At 47.4% G+C, this 19,725-nt stretch overlaps 1 protein-coding gene and 1 long non-coding RNA gene across 2 annotated transcripts; both read left to right on the forward strand.

Annotated features, from left to right (window-relative positions):
• Positions 1-8,089: 8,089 nt before the first annotated feature.
• On the forward strand, positions 8,090-12,863 carry RBX1 (ring-box 1). Its single transcript, XM_075573874.1, has 5 exons — positions 8,090-8,249; positions 10,430-10,508; positions 10,630-10,700; positions 11,845-11,930; positions 12,640-12,863. The coding sequence occupies exons 1-5, from the start codon at positions 8,172-8,174 to the stop codon at positions 12,650-12,652; spliced, it is 327 nt and encodes a 108-aa protein (XP_075429989.1). The 5' UTR covers positions 8,090-8,171; the 3' UTR covers positions 12,653-12,863.
• Positions 8,256-10,165, forward strand: LOC142467908 (uncharacterized). Its single transcript, XR_012788519.1, has 2 exons — positions 8,256-8,893; positions 9,969-10,165. It is a non-coding gene; the product is annotated as an uncharacterized LOC142467908 (long non-coding RNA).
• Positions 12,864-19,725: the final 6,862 nt, after the last annotated feature.

Below are 19,725 nucleotides of genomic sequence, written 5' to 3' on the forward strand. Positions count from 1 at the left end.
AGGCACGCTCCCGCTGCTGTGGGTGCGTGGCTTTGTACCTTCCCACCTCAGTACTGGGGTCTTGCCTTGTTTGTGGGTAGCGCGAGCGTTACACAAACTCCACGGGTGTCTGGTCACTCAAGACCTCAACGATGCTTTTTGCAGAATAGCAAGTTCAAAGATCTCGCTCGTCTACACGACAGAGCCTCATTTTGAGTGTCTCTGGCACAAACCCCGGGAATATAACAACTAGCCATAACCTGTGGTGCTGAGATCGGCTGGGCTTTACATAGCTTCCACGTCTCTACCTATAAGCATGGAAAACAGGGCGCCAACCAGAGCACGGATGCTACGCACCGGCCAATCACAGAGCGAGGGCTTGCCTGTGATGGACCAATCTGGGCCATGGGCGGTTACTGCTTCTACAACAATGCACAGGGACGGGCTTAAGGGGAGTGGGAAATTCGAACTGACCAATGAGATTCGTGCATTCAGGGGGAACGAGACCCAGCAACCCCAGGGTCGACACAATATCTCCCGCAGACATAGGAGCCTCAGAGTCCGGGATGAACAATGGCTGTGTGTTTGGAGTCACAGTTCCCCAGACGTAGGAACACATCCCTCCCCACTCCTACAGTGTCCCAAGCACTTCACCCAACCACAGTTAGATAACAGACTCGGATTCCTTTGTGTGCTGGCTCAGTGACTTACTACCCGAGCACACAAAGGAGACATAGAAATACCACATTACACATGGGGAATAAACGTTACAAAACATACAGAAATGTACAAGTCAGCCATTTTGGCCACAAGATGGTATACTATGCCAGAAACTTGGCATCCATCTTTGGCTGGTAGGGGCAGCGGCTGGGCTTAACCTTTAATATGCTGGCCCCATTGCTCCTCCCGTCACATGGGGGTTGGAGAGCCCGTTGGCAGTGGGGAGCACAGACCCAGTTGTGGAGTAGGCTGGGCGGACAATCCCGGAAGTTCTTTTTATGTATAATGTTATTTATATGGTGCCACCGTTTACGCAGCTCTGTACAAAATGACAACACAGGGTACATAAAGTACAAACAATGGGGGTAAGCGCGCCAGGTAAATGACGACATAAGACAAAGGGAGACCCTGCCCCAAAGATCTAACACTCTAAGTGGTCTGTTGGGAGGCTTACGGACACTGGAGGAGTAAAATCACATTATTAAAAGTGCAGTCAGGCAGGTCAGGGGCACCTGTAGAGGCGCAGAAAATGGAATAAGATGCTTCCGTTTAATGAACAAGGTTTAAGCCGGGAGAGGGTTGGGTTGGGTTGAATATAAGAAGCGTGCAGGGCTGTAACGAGAGATCAGTTATGATGGTGCCGAGGAGCGCGGAGCTTTAAAGGAAAGGACAAGAATATTGTCGTTTATACGGAGATTACGAGGAAACCAGCACAGAATTCAGGAGGTAATGAAGATACACGCCTAGAAGAGCAGGAGGAGATTTGGGCAGCAGAAAGAGAGAGAGATGTGAGGCAGGGAGGCCAGATAAAAGAATGTTACAGTAATCAATGCGGGAGAGAATAAGGGCAGGCATTAGTGTTTTACTGGTAGTGGAACATAGGAAGGGGCGTAATCTTAGCAATGTGGCAAAGGAAGAAACTGCAAGATTTAGTAACAGGGCTTATTTGTGGGGAGAAGGAACGAGAGGAGACAAATGTAACTATGCAAGCTGACGAGAACGGGTTGATAGTAGTGTTATTGACTGAAATGGAAAAGGCAACACTGGGGCCAGGTTTGGGAGGGAGTATGACGAGCTCTGTCTTAGCCATGTTAGGCTTGAGGAGATGAAAGGCCACCCAGGCAGAGATTGCTGATAGGCACTCTGTCATTTGTGACAGGACTGCAGGTGTAAGGTCAGGTGTAGATCGTATAGTTGCATGTTATCAGCATAGAGATGAATCTAAAGGAGTCAGTAAGGTCAGCAGAGGCAGATTTCCCATTAGGTCAGAGCCTAGGGCGGCAAAATGTGAGGGTGGCATACAGAGGCCCCACTCTCTTCCCCCCTGATTGCCGGGGGAGGGCGCGAGGCCTGTAAAGGTCTCTTACCGTCTCCTTCGCGCCGCCCTCCTCCTTCTACAGCATTCCGGTGTCAAATGGCACTGCAACGTCACATGGTGACGCGTTGCCATGACAACGTGACATCACATGGCGCTGCATTGTCCGTCATCGCGTGACATTGCGATGTCATTTGACGCCACAACGCTGAAGGAGGGCAACATTTTAAATCCGGTTAGAGCGGCAGACAGTGGACCATATTTATTTATTTATAAAATATTTTACCAGGAAGTAATACATTGAGAGTTACCTCTCGTTTTCATAATACATGGTTACAAATACAGTTACATAAATGAACAGGGTATACATTATATACAAGACATTGCGTGCACAGTTAAAGAAAATATATATTATGAGCGTATGCAACAGTTACAGACCAGATTAACATGTGAGACAGCCTTAAAAGATTTAAAAGAACTTAAACTGGTGGTGGATGTGAGAGTCTCTGGTAGGTTGTTCCAGTTTTGGGGTGCACGGTAAGAGGAGGAACGGACGGATACTTTGTTGAGCCTTGGGACCATGAACAGTCTTTTGGAGTCTGATCTCAGATGATAAGTGCTGCGTGTGGTAGGGGTGAGGAGCTTGTTCAGATATTTGGGTAGCTTGCCCAGAAAGAATTTGAAGGCAAGACAGGAAAGGTGAACTTTGCGCCTAGACTCGAGTGATGACCAATCTAGTTCTTTGAGCATTTTGCAGTGATGTGTGTTGTAGTTGCATTGGAGAACAAAACGACAAATTGAATTGTAGAGGGTGTCAAGTTTGCTAAGGTGGGTTTGAGGTGCCGAGCCATATACTATGTCTCCTTAGTCAATAATTGGCATTGGCATCTGCTGTGCGATACGCTTTCTGACCAGGAGACTTAGGGAGGATTTGTTCCTGTAAAGTACCCCTAGTTTGGCATAGGTCTTGGTTGTCAGGGTATCAATGTGCATCCCGAATGTTAAGTGGGAGTCAAACCATATGCCCAGGCATTTAAAACGAGTGACAGGAGTTAGGGTGGTGTTAGCGTTGGTTCTAATCTGGAGAGCAGTTGCTGGAAGTTTTAAAAATGTAGTCTTGGTCCCAAATACCATTGTTACAGTCTTGTCAGTGTTTAAAAACAGTTTGTTTTGGGAAATGCAATTTTCGAGTCTCAAAAAGTCAGACTGAAGTATGTGTTGAAGGTCAGAGATGCTATGGCTGTGTGCATATAGGATTGTGTCATCTGCATACATGTTTATTGAGGCTTCCTTACAAGCTGTGGGAAGAGAGAAGGGGCCCCAGAACAGAGCCTTGCGGGACACCACAGGTGATATCCAGGGGGTTGCAGTTAGAGCCTGAGATGGACACATATTGGGATCTACCTGATAGGTAGGACTGAAACCAGTTTAAAGCATGTGTCCCTATTCCAGAGCTCTGGAGTTTGTTAAGCAGGATAGCATGATCAACAGTATCAAAAGCCTTTGCAAAATCTAGGAATACTGCACCAGTGAGTTGTCCCAGTTCCATTCCACACTGGATTTCATTGCAAACTTTTAGCAGGGTAGTTACGGTGGAGTGTTTGGGACGAAACCCAGATTGGAATTGGCTAGGGAAATTTGTCTTGGTATAGTAATCGCTTAATTGGGAGTGGACACATTTTTCCATGACTTTGGATAGAATTATGAGAAGTGAGATTGGCCTGTAGTTTGAGACAGTGTTTTTGTCCCCCTTTTGAAGATTGGGACAACTCTGACAGTTTTCCAGGTCTTAGGGATATGACCTGCAGACAGGATAGAGTTGACTATGGAAGCAATTGGTTTGGCAATGGCTGGGGCACCAAGTCGTAGAAACCTAGATTGTAGTAAATCAGGTCCACATTGGCTACTTAGTTTTAATTTGAGGAGCGCTTGTGTAATCTCCTCTTCGGATACTGGGAGAAATGGAAAATTGTGGGCAGTGTTGGGAGAGGGTGGGGGCTACTGTATGTGGGTACTCCAAGGATGAGATTCAGGTTTGTGGTTTGGGCTGCGTTTCGCTAATAAGTTAGTGGCACACCCCACAAAGTAATCATTGAATGCATTTGCAATGTCAGTGGGGTTTGTCAGAGTAATATCCCCCTTAGTGATATTACTTGGTTGTTGATGGTTAGAAGGCTGGAATATATTGTTGATAACCTTCCAGAAGTTAGCTGGGTTTGATGTATTCTGGTGAGATTGTCAGAGTAATATTGTGCTTTTGCATGTCGTTTGCCTTGTGCACATGTTCCGCAGGCATCTGTAGTGATTGAGATCCGTGGTAGTGCCAGTTACTTTGTAGCTTTTCCACAAGGTATCCCTGATAGGTAGAGTGCAATAAGGTCAGTTGTAACCCATGGAAGGTGGGCCCCCCGTACCCTTATTTTGCGTAGTGGAGCATGGGTATCGCAGAGTTTTAAGAACTCGGATTGGAAATAGTCGAGCGCAGAATCGGGGTCGGGAATTAAATCGATTCTGTGCCATGGGCACTTGGTAAGGTCATCCAGAAACTGTTGTGGGTTAAAGTTTCTAAATGTTCTAGTGAGGAGAACTTTGGGGCTTGATTGGGGTGGGTTAATTTTCCTTACACAATACTGCTGCGGCCGAGTTTATTCGAGCATTTGCCCGTTCTCGGCCGCAGCAGTTACCTGGCGCGCGCCGGAGGGTGCCGGGCACGCGCCGAAGCAGCGGAGGAGAGGCCCGCCGATCGCGGCTTCCCCCTCTCCTCTCCGGGTCCGCCGGGTCCCCCGGAACCCCCTGCCGCCGTCCCCCACATCGCGGGACACCAGGGCTCCCTCGGGGAGCCCTGGACGCGCGTGCAGGGGGAGCAGGCACCCGATGACGCGTGACCGCGCATCGGAGACGCGCGGCACGCCGAGGGGCTGCCACTTGCAAGCCGGGAAATCTCCCGGCTTGCGGAACTGGCCACACTTCAATAAAGTGTGTCGCCAGTGTACACTATTGCATGGTCACGGAAAATATCAGGAATGATGCCAGAGGGTTGGATTCTGCTGTGTTTTTGACAAGAGAATACATCCTAGCAAGGAATGGTTATGCAATTTCAGGTTTGTCCGTGTGGGTTGGGAAATGAGTTGCGATAGGTTAAGTGACTTGAGTTGTATCTGGATTTTGTGGTTTTTAGGGTCAAGCCAATTGAAGTTGAAATCCCCAAGAACTAGCAGCTCATTCTTCTCATTCAGAGAGGAAATGGAGCCAAGAAACTGGGTGATATCAGTCAGGGATTGTAGAGGGGCTTTAGGGGGGCGGTAGATGCCAGCAAGCAAGATGGTCTTAGAAGGCGTACACAAGATTTGTGGTTCACGCAAGGGTCCTCTGCATCTGGTAATAGTTTTTATTACTAATTTCTATCGAAGCTTGTTTAGAGAGAGCGCCCAGGTATTTTCTGTTACAACATTTTAAATCCGCCGCTGAAGGTCCCCCAGCGAGAGCGTATATAGAGGGAAGAGTAGGGCGTATAAAACTGAGCCTTGAGGTACACCTACAGAGTTCCATAGAGGTAGACGCAGAGTTTGCAACAGAGACACTGAAGGAGCTGTGAGAGAGGTAGGAGAACCAGGAGAGGGCAGTGCCACGGTTACCAAGACTTCTGGTCGGGTCCAACTTCCGGGATCGGCCGTGTATGCCTCCTGGAGCCATCGGGCACAGAGCAGCTGTCCTGGCAGTCCTCAAAGACTGAGCCACCTGTGCTGAAGCAGGGATATCCTGAAAACCTGACTTGTTGGTTGCTCTTGAGGACTGCAGTTGGCTACCCCTGCACTAGTGGACACGACCACCCATCTTGCCACAAATCCTATGCTTTGACTCTTGCAGGTGATGTTCTTGCAACTGGTTGTATGTATTTTGCTACTGCAATGTGTATCCTAGTTTATTACACCACCAAACTTCGATCCCTTATTAATTTCGGTTGCAGATTGCCCAGTGTGAGTACTGGGTCTGTAATAACTTTTCCATCATCATTCATTATATAGCTCTTTAATAATTATTGCTGAATTCAAGTTTTTCTTTTTCATTGTCACACTATACATTTGTGCTTCAGGAGGGCATTGGTTTTTTTCTTGTGTGTCATGAAAAATTCGATATCCAGCACTGCGCACGGTATATAAGAACCATTATTATATTATAGCAAGTCCTGGGTCTAAAATGGATGCATCCGCATCTGAGCCTTTGACAATCTACCCTTAATCAAGTCAATTTAGAGCATGGACTACAGCAGATATTTCCTGTTTAATATACCTTCCTAGCATGGTTGCCACCACTCCGGGTTTGACCACGAGACTACGGTTTTGGGCATTTACCTCTGGGCTACTGGTTCAGCTATTTAATCTCTGGGTGGCGGCCGGGTCTCTGGCATCTCCAGTGAACATAGCTGCGCGGCATCAAATGACGCCACGACAACGGGACACCACATGATATCCCAGCGTCACGTGACACCCGGTGCCATGACAACAGTGTAACGTTATGATTTCATGTAGCGTCCCGTTGTCATGGCAACGCCTCGCAGCCATGCTCACAGGAGTGGTAGGGGGAGATGCAGGAGGGTGCCGGGAGACGCCGCTGCACCCCGCCGCTGCAGGTGAGAAATGATTTTACATTTTTCTCCGGGTTGGCCTTCAGTAGAAGGCGGCAACCCTGCTTCCTAGTGAATTGGCTGTGAGATGCCTTGAAACGTAAGTACCACTTAGTAAACATGGCCTTTTATTTCTTTATATAGTACATCTTTCAGTAGAGAGCAATAGAAAATAGTGGCAGAACATATGTTTAAAAGGGTAGTTTCCCCAACCCACCAATTTTGCAAATATGCAGAGGGCCTCCGGAGCTGAACCACATTTATTTTAGTGCAGGAGGAACCCCCTGGTTCCAGAGATACCAGGGAACGTGCCGCCCGGAACTGTCCCCTCCTGGAGACACAAAAGGGAGGTATAAATCGCCCACGTCACAGAGGACAGTAGGACTGAATTATTGGAGTGCAAGGGAATTTAAACCTCCATATGGGGCAGTACTTTCTCCAGTAAGTATCTCGGGAAGCAGGGGGGCCCATACATGTAAAAAACATGGGGGGTGGGAGGGCCCTGAGGGAACGGGCTGCTTTCATATATATTTTATTTAAAATTTGTAGGCCTACTTTTTAAGGAGCAAAGCAAAATTGCAATAAATAACTAAATATGTCCAGATTCCAGTAAGGGCTACGAAGGGCCACGTTTACTAAATGGTGCCACTCCGGCACAAATCAAATGGTTTGTAAGGTGTTTTCCAGCGCCGGAATATAGCATTGCTTAGTAGATATGGGTGCAGGTTTACAATGGATAAAAATGCTGCAGTAATTTGGCGCTGAGTTATAAGGCATTTGTTGGGGGTGGGTGGGGAGAATCACAATGGCAGCTATATTGTTAAACCCTAGTGAAAACTATTTTAAATCAATCTATTTCTGGATAGTGATTAAAACAACAACAAAAAGAGGGAAATTATTAAAGAAAACTAATCCATCTTCAGTGATCCCCCCCCCCTATATCCATTATATATTTTGATTACTATACTATACTATTTTTATCCGGGGGGCCCTGTTCCCGAAATCTAGATCTCTGAAGGGGGCAATAATAATAATAAATGCCCCGTGTACTCCATTTACAAAGAGGTGCGGAGTGTTTTGTCAACGGTCTGTGCTCCATCCCCAAAAATAAGGTAATCAGATGTATTAATGCGCCCTCTCCTTTTTAGGATCCCAATAAAGAATAGGGACAGGATAAGGAAGAGATTAGCGTAGTCATTTTTATGGTACACTTCAGATTATGATCTTTACAGCTATATTCAGGGGGGGGGGGGTGGATTTAAATGACTTACGCCTGTCTGCGTTAAGATCACAATTACCTAGTTTAAACCTCATACACTATGCATTTACTATTGGTCCTATGTGGAACTGCACCTTTAAATGATCTCTTCCCTATCCGCGCTCCTTCCTTGTTCATATGCCCCGCCCCCATATATAGGCTCCGCCCCTCAGCCATGCGCCTTTAAGGAATGGTCACATGACAGAAGTTGGGGGGACCGGAAGCGGCCGCTCCGCGCGTGCGCCATAAAACTCCCGGAATTATTTCCTTTCAAAATGGCAGCCGCGATGGATGTAGACAGCCCGAGCGGCGCCAACAACAGCGCGAGCAAGAAGCGCTTCGAGGTGAAAAAGGTAAGCAGGGCCGCCCGCGGTGCGGTGGGTGGGTCACCGGTAAGGACTTCCGTTCCCGCGCTGTGGAGACCGGTGAGTGGCGCTAACCGGATCCCCACGCCCCCTCCTCTTCGTAGTGGAGTGACATCACCGGGAGCCAATGGACGTCGAGCACCATGCAGGTGGGCGGGGCGTAAATGGTGAAGCAGTGATTTGCCGCGTGTGGGCGGGGCTATTCGTTTTGACGTACGGAGTGGAGAACCAATGGAAGCAGAGTTGCGAAAAGCAAAGCTGATTGGTTAGGATATGGCCAATGGGTGCAGAGTCACAGAGGAGGGACTCATATCTGATCATATGGCGGCGGGGTGGGGCGGGATCAAGCTGCGCTGATTGACGTGCATTTAGACGAATAAACGGTCTGGGTTGAGGGCCAAGCGTCCAAGTGTTCACCAATCAGAGAGGAGATTATTTGTTGCCGTGGTTACGGTGCAGGGGTGTCAGGAGGAAATCTGGTTTAGGCTGGTAGTGGTCTGGGGGCCTATGAGGCAGCACAAACTTGGGCAGTTCTGAGCCCTGTGTAACAGAACCTGCTGCAGCAGGGAAACTAACCACATACACGTCTACAGTGCAACAATGTATAAGAACACAGCTTAATATAATAACATGTAACATAAATAATACACATGAATATATATTTATACATCCAATATGTAATATTTTACGTGTGTGTGTGTGTGTGTGTCAGACAGTAGAGGTAATTGAAAATGGTGGGGCTTCTGTATGCCAAGTACCATCAAGGAAGTTGCCATTTGTAGAGAGACTAAATCTGGGTGATTTTTATTAGAAATATTATCTCTGAAATGCGAGGCAGTCCATAAACCTCACGTGACTTTATATACCATATGGAAATGAGGCGATTGGGCACTGAACAATCTAATGTCAACTTTACGTCACGAGCTGGAACATGGGGTGCTTTTCTGACATGGAGTGGGCGTCATGCTTTTTCTGCTAGTTTTAGGGCGAGGTCTCCACCCGAGCTCTGAGGGACTCGTGAAATCAGAATAGGGGTACAGTGTGACCATGCGATCGCTACACAGACGGTTGTAGCGGGTCCTCCTATGTATATCCTTATATAGCGCTTCACAGCAGTAATACACGTGGCATAATAATATAACGCCGTTGCGAATAAACGCTTCAGACATGAGTAGATATATTTCACCAGTGTACTTAAATTTCTTGGTTCACATTGACTATCATTGTGATTTTCAATATAATTGTGGTGTTGGTTTATTAAGTGCACGCTGATTCTCTTGTAGCGCATGAAATGTGTGCCTAAAAGTTGTAAACTGTGCCGATTTGGGGTTTGCGTTATGTGAAACGGGGGCCCTTGAGTTGGAAGGTGGGCCTCCAAGCTTCAGGGACTCTCCCCACAGTTTATTTGAAGTCGGGTTACACCCCAATTACATTTGTCGTGATTATTTGTGTGTGGGGTGTATTTTTATTTTTTTAATTAAGATGAGTCTAAATATCAAGAAAATAACAAAGCTAAATCGCCCAAATAATGGATGGCACGGTTTCCTTTTGTGCTGTCACGTTCAGTGTCCTGCGTCTACCGTCATTTATGGCTCGGCCTCTGACAGGGACCGTTTGGTGACGGCAGGAGATGAGTGATTTTTATTTATTTTTTAATATAAAGTTCTCACTTCAGACTGACTTTCTTTAGCCGTGATGTATCCCCAGCGTTGGCATGATCTCTGCTGGTAGATCCTTTATTCCATTGGGTTAAATTGCTGGTACGGGGTTTCGCACCCATGCCCGCTTTCACTCCTGTTCAAGTCAATGCCGTACCTGCACTTCAGGGCCCGGTGCATCGTAATCGTTCCAGGAGTGTGGCCCTAGGAGGGTAGTGGTCCTTTAAAATGTCCCTGCTCTTTTTTTAGAAAAAGGGACAATAATGGAGAGGTAAGACGAGTAATACCCATCCTAAGCGCTGGATTGCAATGTTTACACACGTAGGCAAAAAAAAAAAGCTCAAATAATTGTCAACGTTCGTGCGTGTGTGTGTGTGTGTGTGTGTGTGTGTGTGTGTCTTAAGGGTAGCCATCTTTAGCGGATTAAACATGCCGCTGTCGGTTTGGTCACTGGCACCCTTTTGAATGAGCCAAGACACTTCTGATTAATGCATCTATTTCTTGTTGCAGTGGAATGCTGTTGCCCTCTGGGCCTGGGATATTGTGGTGGACAACTGTGCCATCTGCAGGAACCACATCATGGACTTGTGTAAGTGTCTCAAGCACAAATCTTCTGCCTCCTATTCATTATGTGCAGTGCTGGAGAAGCAGATCTCTTGATCTGAACTACATGTTCCCAATAAATAAGCGTTTTTTTTAATCTTTTGTAGGTATAGAGTGCCAAGCTAACCAAGCCTCCGCCACCTCGGAGGAATGCACGGTAGCGTGGGGAGTCTGCAATGTAAGTGATCTCCTAGCAGGCTGTATTCAGAATGAGCAAGGCCAGGTTCATACTAGGTGCGCTGGCGATCGAGCGCGTGACTTCACGAGCGCCTGTACTTGAAGAGATCCGTGGCCTGCAGGGATGTGCGATGGGGGTGTGCCCGTGGCATCACGTGAGCAGTTAGCCCTCATTGGCTGAACCGCGCACGTGACCTGGCCGTCACGTGGCAAATTCAAACAAGTTGGTCTTGCAACGCATCGACTGCCTGGCACTCTCGCGCACGTGCGGTCTATGGACATGCGCATTTGCCTCCAGTTTTGTATTTGGCGCGACCAACGCCGCTCATGCCAACGGATCCACTCTGACCGCGGCCTTGCACTTAACAGTGCTATCCCACCTGACACTTCATGTTCCATCCTGATCATGTCTCCTTCTGCAGTTGCTTTTCTGTCTCTGAGAAATGATGCTGTAACATATTGTGGGATAAAGGTTTAGATCTTGCCGCACTCCGTTTAAATAATTCCAGTGGGTGTAGTTTTTCTTCGTGCAGGCAGTTGAAGAGTGGCCGGGATCCCACTTCTGCCACCTAGTTCTACGTGGAGCTGGATATCTTCGGTTGCCGCATTTTTTTACTAAAGGCTTACAAAAGATATTTTAACATAATAAACCGTTTTATTTGCAGGTTGCAACCTGCAAATAAAACTTTGTTTAAAATGTCTAGCGTAGGATTATTAGAAAAGTGGGGCAACCGGAGATATCCAGCTCCAAGTATAACATATTGTGGGGGTTACGGGCCTTAAAAATTGCTCCTGTCCTGGTTCCTACCAGCTTTATAACTCCTCATCACTGAGACTTTTGGATTTGTTTCAGCATCCTTTCCTCTGTAACCTTCGATACCCTAAAGCTGTATGTGTTGTATATTCCGTGCGTACGCGCATATAATACAAGTAGGTTGTGATCTAGTACTAGCCCAGATAGGAGTAGTATTTACAGTCTATATGAACCGTCTACTAGTGGCTTTCACAGCACTATATGTTGTAACTGTCCCAAAGGAGACGCAGGAAAGTTGCCTGGAAGAGTTATGAAGGAGGTGAGCTCTTCTAGGTGCAAATGTTAAATTCCATGGTTTTAAAACGGAGCCGCTTTCCTCTGCTTCTCTCAGCACGCCTTCCACTTCCACTGCATCTCCCGCTGGCTGAAGACTCGGCAGGTCTGCCCACTGGATAACAGAGAGTGGGAGTTTCAAAAGTATGTATTCTTAAACGCCATTACCGTGTATGCATCGTCCTATTGTACAGCAAAGGTACAGGCCTATATTTGCAAGCAGTGCTATGCCATAGGGCAACACCTGGCACTATAACACCCCTTACAGCTCTTTGTGGCAAAGCACAGCTTGGTAAATGTGGCCTTTTTATTTAATGCTCATCGTTGGCTGTGAGGTGGTTGATGGAATGCGCAACAGTTTGAGCTGCTACTGAAATGTATTTGAAATCTGCATTTACGGAGCATAGTCTTCAACCATCACTATCGTTTGCAGTGGCCACCATAAAACTGCCAACTGTATAAAAAAAAGTGTGTGTGTCAAGAAAGTGTTTTTTTTTTTTTTAATATGCTGCATTTGGCCCTATTCAATATGTTGTGAAGATGTCTTATCGATGATGACAGACATCTGATACGTTCAAATGGTATCGACATGGGGAAGACCTCTTCACAACCTATTTTAAGAAATTACCTGTATTAAGAATGCCGCGATGCAGCTTTGCTGGGGAAGATTAGACCAACTTATTCTCAGTCACAGGGAAGCGGCTTCTCTGCATATTGAATAGGAACCGATGAGAGGAGAAAATCATTAAGGAAAGTGGGTTGTTAATGGTTTTTAAATAACGTTGGTTATAGCTAATGGCGGCAATATAAATGACAAAACAATACTATCCTAACCCCAATCTCTTATCTCTAGGTACGGTCACTAGGGGCGCTGACTTGGGCATATACGTCTAGACTAAGTTATGGTTGCAATCTTTTCACACTGCTCCAGGCCGCAGTAGGATCAGTCGAAAACCAACCCACTTCCTGCCTCGTAATATTCATCCTGTTCCATTTTTATTTTCTGTTTATTTTCCTTTTTTCTAGTTATTGCGATGTGCACTTGTTCTTGTCCCAATAAACCATAAGATCTCCAAAGACTGTAGTTTATGTTTTATTTGCTTCAATTTCATTTTTTCAATGCAACTCCTTTTTTAAGATAATATATATATTTTTTAATTTGTATTATATAATCCAGAATCTCTTGTGTGGAAATAAAGTTCTACGTACTGTATATGTCAAAGGACCAAACGTTGCATGAGTCTCTAAGGCTGCGGCCCTGCTGCATGCGCGGCTGGTGGCGCGTGCAGCAGAATTCCCCGGTCTGCAGAGAGCTGTGGGGGCGAGTGACAGGGGTGTGGCCATGATATCACCCGGCAGATTCGTCCTCATTGGCTGAACCGCTGGGGCGTGGCCTAGCGCTCTGTCGCGAGTCCTGCTCTCAATTTTCTTGAGCTGTGGGGCGGCTCTTGTCCCTGCAGCGTCCACCACAGCGAGCGCTGCAGTAGCCAGCGGGACCTGGCCTAATGCAGAAAGAAAGTTTTGGCTTGAGATTTTCTTTTGCTCCTGTTTCTAATATAAAATGCCCATTGCCTGATTAGCCAATGAGTTTGTTTTACTTGGATCACAAAATGTATATCCTTTTTTTTAAAATTTCCTTGAAATATGAACCGCAAAGCAGGCGTAGCTGTGTCTAATATGTATTTTCATATGTTCCCGAATCGGCCCAATCACCCTATAGAAACCACATTCTTTGAAACACCACCTCGTGTAATTGGCTTTTCTTAGATTCAATCACCCAGAAAGTAACAATTTCACTTTATTGTATACGGTGAAAATGATGGCATTTTGCTTACCAGCTACTTCTGTGTATCTGAGTGATGGTGGCATTGTAATTGCTATACAGATAAGGAGGAAAGCAAAAACATTTTTTCTCCTCTCTACCCCACTGGAGCAGCTGGCATCAGAAGTAGGGCCCAACTAATGCATTGACACATGAGGTCCCAGCTCTGCTCCTTTTGTGGGACTGGAGGCCACCCCCCAAGTTAAAATTCTTAGAGGGTGATGGAGCGGGGGGCAGGAGAATTGAGTAGGAGATGAGGTGGAGGGGGCGAGTAGGAAAGTGGCCCACCAAAAATGTGTATTCTGGCTTAAAATTTTAAGAATTTATATTGACATCGGTGGCATACATATTATTATTATTTTTTTTATATATATCTGGTGCACTGGACAAAAAACAAAAGAACAAGGCGCACAACGCACATAGTGTTATAATGTAAAAAAATGTGACTTTATGGTTAAAAGTAAATAGTTCTGCGTACATCAAGTAGGAATCAACAAGCAGTTGGTATATAGGTTTACCACACCAGGAGATGACACTGTGCGACACCCTCGGATGTATCTCAGCATGCAATGGGTTTGGAGTCGTCTCATCTGTCCTTTACAGCGTCCTCCGTCTTGGGGTGGTAGTTGGATATGTCCCTTGTAGAGAAAGCCCCACAGCACACAGCTCACAAGATGGTAAGTTAGCCGCAGGAATCAGCGTCCATGGCTCACTACACCGTTTGCCGCCACTCCTCGTCGGGCGCTCGGCGATGACGCAATGTCGCAATGTCAATGTACTTGTGTTAGAGCGACGTCGCGTTGCCAGGCACTATAAGCGCAGGCTAAGAGTAAGGTTAGTTCCAGAGGTGATTACAAATGTAAAGTATGAGAAAGTTGTGTAGGGTGAAAGTAGTGCGTCTTGAGCTGACCTATCAAGAATATAGTGAGAAAAGAAAGGGGATGTATAGGTAGGAATTGAAAGGTGAAAGAAACCGAGAATATTATTCGAAAGAGTGAGATGATTCAGGGTTTTTAATAGATTGAAATGGTCAAAGGTGTGAGGGAGGAGGTCACTTGGTAAAACATTACAATAGTCAAATCGAGAATGCTAAACTTTTCCTAGAGCGTTAACATTGGAGAAGGACAGGGAGGAGTTGAATGTAATGGGCAACTGGATTGATATATGCCGTTGACGGTAAGGTAGGATATGGCCCTGGCTTTGGTGGAATTAGAAGCTCGATCATGAACATAGTACGTTTGAGATGAGTTAGATATATTTGTGGGTTATCTACAAAGAGATGATACTTGGAGCCAAACGAGTTTATGAAGTGAGTACAGTGAGCAAAGAGAGGCTTGCAGTACATCAACATATATATCAACCAAAGAGAGGCTTGCAGTACATCAACATATATATCAACCAAAGAGGCTTGCAGTACATCAACATATATATCAACCTAGGAGGCGTTGGCAAGAGAGACGTGAGGTGAAGGAGCAGTGAGAAAGGGAAAACCAGGAGAGGGCCTTGCATGGCTATACCAAGAGATTGGAACATGGGAGAGAGCAGGGTGGTCAGCCAAGTCCGTAGCAGCAGTGAGGTCAAGTAGGAATGGAATTGATTGAGAATTAGCTGCTTGGTTACCTTGGTAAGGACCATTTCATTGGAATGAGTAGAATGGAAGTTTAAGTGCATATGATCTAGGAAAGTATTAGAACTGTGAAAGTTAAGTATGAATGAGAATGTAAGACATTCAATGTGTTTGGCAGCAAATGACGACATAGAGACGGGGACTGTGTGTGTGTGTGTGTGTGTGTGTTTCTGGTTCAGTCAGGGTTGTTCTGGCAGCCCTGGATTCTTATTGTTTGTAAGGTAAAGATGTAGAGGGGGTTAGTTGAAAAGTTATTTAGAAACAGGACTTCCACAAGGAGACATGTATAAATTGACATGGGTGTGAGGAGTTGTAATAAATTGTTTAAAGTGCTACGTCTAACTGAATGATGCTGACGGTGCCCTGTCTGTTATCTGGGGAATTTGGTAGGTTTTTCTTGTACTGTGGAGGACCTTACATGAGGCATCCCAGACAGGATATAAGGAGTCCAAAGCAGGATGCAGGCACCATGGCATTTGCACATATGATAAGTATTTATGGACGGCTGTGTCACTGTGACCCCAACATTATGCCGTACTCCTTCAGTGCGCCCGGGCTGGCAAAGTTCAGCATCTAGGATAAAGTTATCCGTATGATCATTTGTGTGGCTTTGACAGAAAAAAATGACAGCCTTGTTGATCAGGGCGACCACAATAAATGTGTGGGCCCAGGGCAAAGGTAAGAAGCAGCACCTTCCCCCTCCCACCCTCTGCACCCACCACATGGCACACTGGGGGCTGGGGAGGGGGGAGAGAAGGTGTATGGGCATGGAGAGGAGTGGGGAAGGTACGGGTCAGGGTAAAGGGGTGAGGAAGGAGTGGAGGTTTGGGAATAGATGGGGGGGGGGAAGAGAAGGTTTGGGCATGGGAGAAGGGGGAGGAGAAGAAGATTTGGAGTAGGGGAGAAGAGGGAGAGAAGGGGGGAAGAGGGAGAGAAGGTTTGGGCCTGTGAGGAGGTTTGGGGGAGTGGCTGGGAGAGCTGCATGAGGCGTAAGTCCTAGTGTGGAGGAGGGTGGCGCAGTGATGCTGCGTGAACTTACCTGCATTCTGCATTTGGGCGGGCGTGCGTGCGTCTGGAGGAGGAGAGGGACCTACAGGCCTGTTAAAGACTGCGGAGGGCCTCAGAAAGGGGGCCCCAGGCATGAGGAGCAGCATCTGGTATAGGGTTGGGGCCCAGGTGTGAGGGGTGGTGGCCAGCCAAGGACTGCAGTCTCACGGTGGCCCCTATACAATAGGGTGGTCTTGACTCAACGGGCCCGGGACACTAGTCCTGCCCCTAACCCCCCCCTGCTGGCCCTGTGGATTGTGTAGTATCAGGGGACAGATGCACAAAAAGCTGTTCCGATAACTGGACAGTGGCTGCATTTGGAGAGATAAATTGCCAGCCTGGTGAAGATATAGATACAGCTGAAAAATATTTCACTTTGACACTAGAAGTGATACACAACATGTACCTACATTTGCTCCACCTGATTCCACATTTCATGCTGCATGTACGGGACTAGACATTGAACAGACTGCTAGCAACAAAAGTCAACAAGCACCTAGTGAAACATTGTGTTCCCCCCTCCTCCATGAACACAATATTGTTGTCCGATTCCAGGTTTTGGGGATCAAATACAAAACATAAAACAAGGGGTGCAACAAATAGCAAAAATTCTTTGTAGATTCAATATAATAGAAACCAAGTGTATAATACACTCAGATGGTTCTAAACACAAGCTAGTAATAGTCGCCTGGTATGGAGTGTGCACTCCTACTGGGATCTGGCTGCTTGGTCGCTCTTGCTCTTACCACCGTTGATCCGTCCTCCTGTTGCTGGTGCCCCCATCGCGGGTCTGGAACCTCCAGTGGGGGATCAAAGGATAAAATAAGATGTTAACTGGAGTTACAGAACGATGGCACAGTAACGATAATGCAGACAATAGCAAGGCCACATTCGCTGAGAAAGACCAAGTACAGCAGCCAGCTGTTCTGGAGAACAAACCCAGCATGGAAGCTGCAGCCCCCATGGAGGAGAAGGGGAACACAATAAAGGTTTTCAGGACAGGCCAACAATTTGATGCACAAACTGTGCAGAAGGGCACAGAGGTATATCATGGGACCAATGCAGACAGAGGCCCACTGCGGGAGGAAGTGTGCAGCAAACCATAAATTACACAAACGCATCATACAACAAACCTTTTGCAAACAACTCCCAGCCAAACGAATCCCAAAGAAGACAGTGTACAAGAGGAACCGAAAGTACAGCAAAAAGAGAGAGCCGTCCACAGAAACATCGCCCGTATCGGGGCAGCAATCTGCGCCTCACTACCATCTGAGACGCCGCAGAGACCCATCTGTCATACTGACTTATAGCTCATAACAAAAGCAAATCACATTTATTTAAAGCACTCCGTTATTTACTTTGCAGTGTGCTGATGTTAAAGCATGTTTGTGTTTTGTCTTCTGTTTAGAGCCGTTAAGTTTTTAGGAAAAGATCATTTTATGTTGTGCGGTTTATACAAGTTTTTGTAACTTTAGCACTGTAAGCCTAAATATATCTATAATACTAAAAGTGTGTGTGTGTGTCAGAGCCATAGTGCCAAGTCCATGAAACCTAGGCACCTGAAACTTTGCATGAATACTAAGGGGACCCTGGGGGTGTGCACCTGTGTGTTATTTTTTATTTTGGGATTGTTTTTCCTCCTGTTTTTCACTGCTCTGTCTCTGAAGCCGCTGATTGGCCGGTTTCTCGGCGCGAGGTTTATGCTTTGGAGGAATGTATGTGATTGGTCGCAGCGCTGAGCTGGCAGCCTTCCGGATATTCCTTAGGGGAAGAGCGTAGGCCACAGGGATGGAGGTGTAAGAGAGGGAGATGGGAGAGGTTGGAATGTAAAAGAGGGAAGGGGGAAAGGTGGGGGTGTAAGAGTGGGAGGGGGGAGAGATGGGGGGTGTAAGAGGGGGAGAGGTGGGGTGTGAGAGGAAGGGGAGAGGTGGGGTATAAGAGGGTGGGTGGAAAGGTGGGGTGTGAGAGGAAGGGGAGAGGTGGGGGCATAAGAGAGGGAGTGGGAGGTGTAAGAGGGGGTTATGTGGGGGTATAAGAGAGGGAGGAAAGAGGTGTAAGTGTGGGAGGGGGATAGATAGGGGGTGTAACGGAGTGGGTAGAGGTGGGGGTGTAAGAGGGAGTGGGGTGGGGAGAGGTGGGTGTGTAAGACCGTAGGCCGCAGGGGTGGAGGTGTAAGATAGGGAGAAGGTAGAGGTTGGAATGTAAGAGAGGGATGGGGGAGAGGTGGGGTGTAAGACAGGATGAGGGGAGAGGTGGGGTGTAAGACAGGGTGAGGGGAGAGGTGGGGTGTAAGACAGGGTGAGGGGAGAGGTGGGGTGTAAGACGGTGAGGGGAGAGGTGGGGTGTAAGACAGGGTGAGGGGAGAGGTGGGGTGTAAGACAGGGTGAGGGGAGAGGTGGGGTGTAAGACAGGGTGAGGGGAGAGGTGGGGTGTAAGAGAGGGTGAGGGGAGAGGTGGGGTGTAAGAGGGTGAGGGGAGAGGTGGGGTGTAAGAGTGGAAGGGGGAGAGATGGGGGTGTAAGAGGGGGAGAGGGGGTATAAGAGGGAGGGGGAGATGTGGGGGTATAAGAGGGAGGGGCAGAGATGGGGGTATAAGAGGGAGGGGCAGAGGTGGGGGTATAAGAGGGAGGGGCAGAGGTGGGGGTATAAGAGGGAGGGGCAGAGGTCGGGTATAAGAGGGAGGGGGGAGAGGTGGGGGTGTAAGAGAAGGAGAGGGAGGCAGGAGTGAGAGAGGGGAGGAAGAGTGTGAGGGAAAGTGAGAAAGAGGAGAGAAATATATGGGGAGAGGGGACTGAGATGTGGGGGTGTAAGAGGGAGGTCACTGATATGGTTTGAAGGTCACTGAGGGAGTGTTAGTGAAGAGGGTGGATGTCATTATAATTTGGGGGAACGTCTCAGTGACTCAGGGGTTGGGAGTCTCAGTGACTGGGTGTTGGTGGGGGAGTCAGTGACTGGAGGTGGGGGTGGGGGTTGGGGTTGGGAGTCTCAGTGACTGGGGGGTTGGGGTGGGAGTCTCAGTGACTGGGGGTTGGTGGGGGAGTCAGTGACTGGGGGTTGGAGATGGGAGTCTCAGTGACTGGGGGTTTGGGGGGGAGTCTCGGTGACTGGGGGTTGGGGTGGGAGTCTCAGTCACTGGGGATGTTCCTTGTCCCATCCCATATTCTGGCCGAGGGGAGGAGGAGGTCGCGGTGAGCAGCTCTAAGAAAGAACAATCCCGGGGTTCCAGGTGGCATCGTAGGGTGAGTGTGAATTGGGTTAGAGGGTCACAAAGTAGACACACATGGCAGTAAATTTCACCTCACTCTAATGTTAAAGGCTTTAATAGCCCACATAGGGCACGGATAGCTTTTTCTGAATATAAGAAAAGGAAAGCTGATATCCTGCTCCTCCAGGAGACACACGTTAGCGAAACGAACTCCCCTAAATTTATAGATAAGAGTTTTA

This window comes from Ascaphus truei, chromosome 17 (genome assembly GCF_040206685.1).
Source record: "Ascaphus truei isolate aAscTru1 chromosome 17, aAscTru1.hap1, whole genome shotgun sequence".
Taxonomy (NCBI): Eukaryota; Metazoa; Chordata; class Amphibia; order Anura; family Ascaphidae; genus Ascaphus; species Ascaphus truei.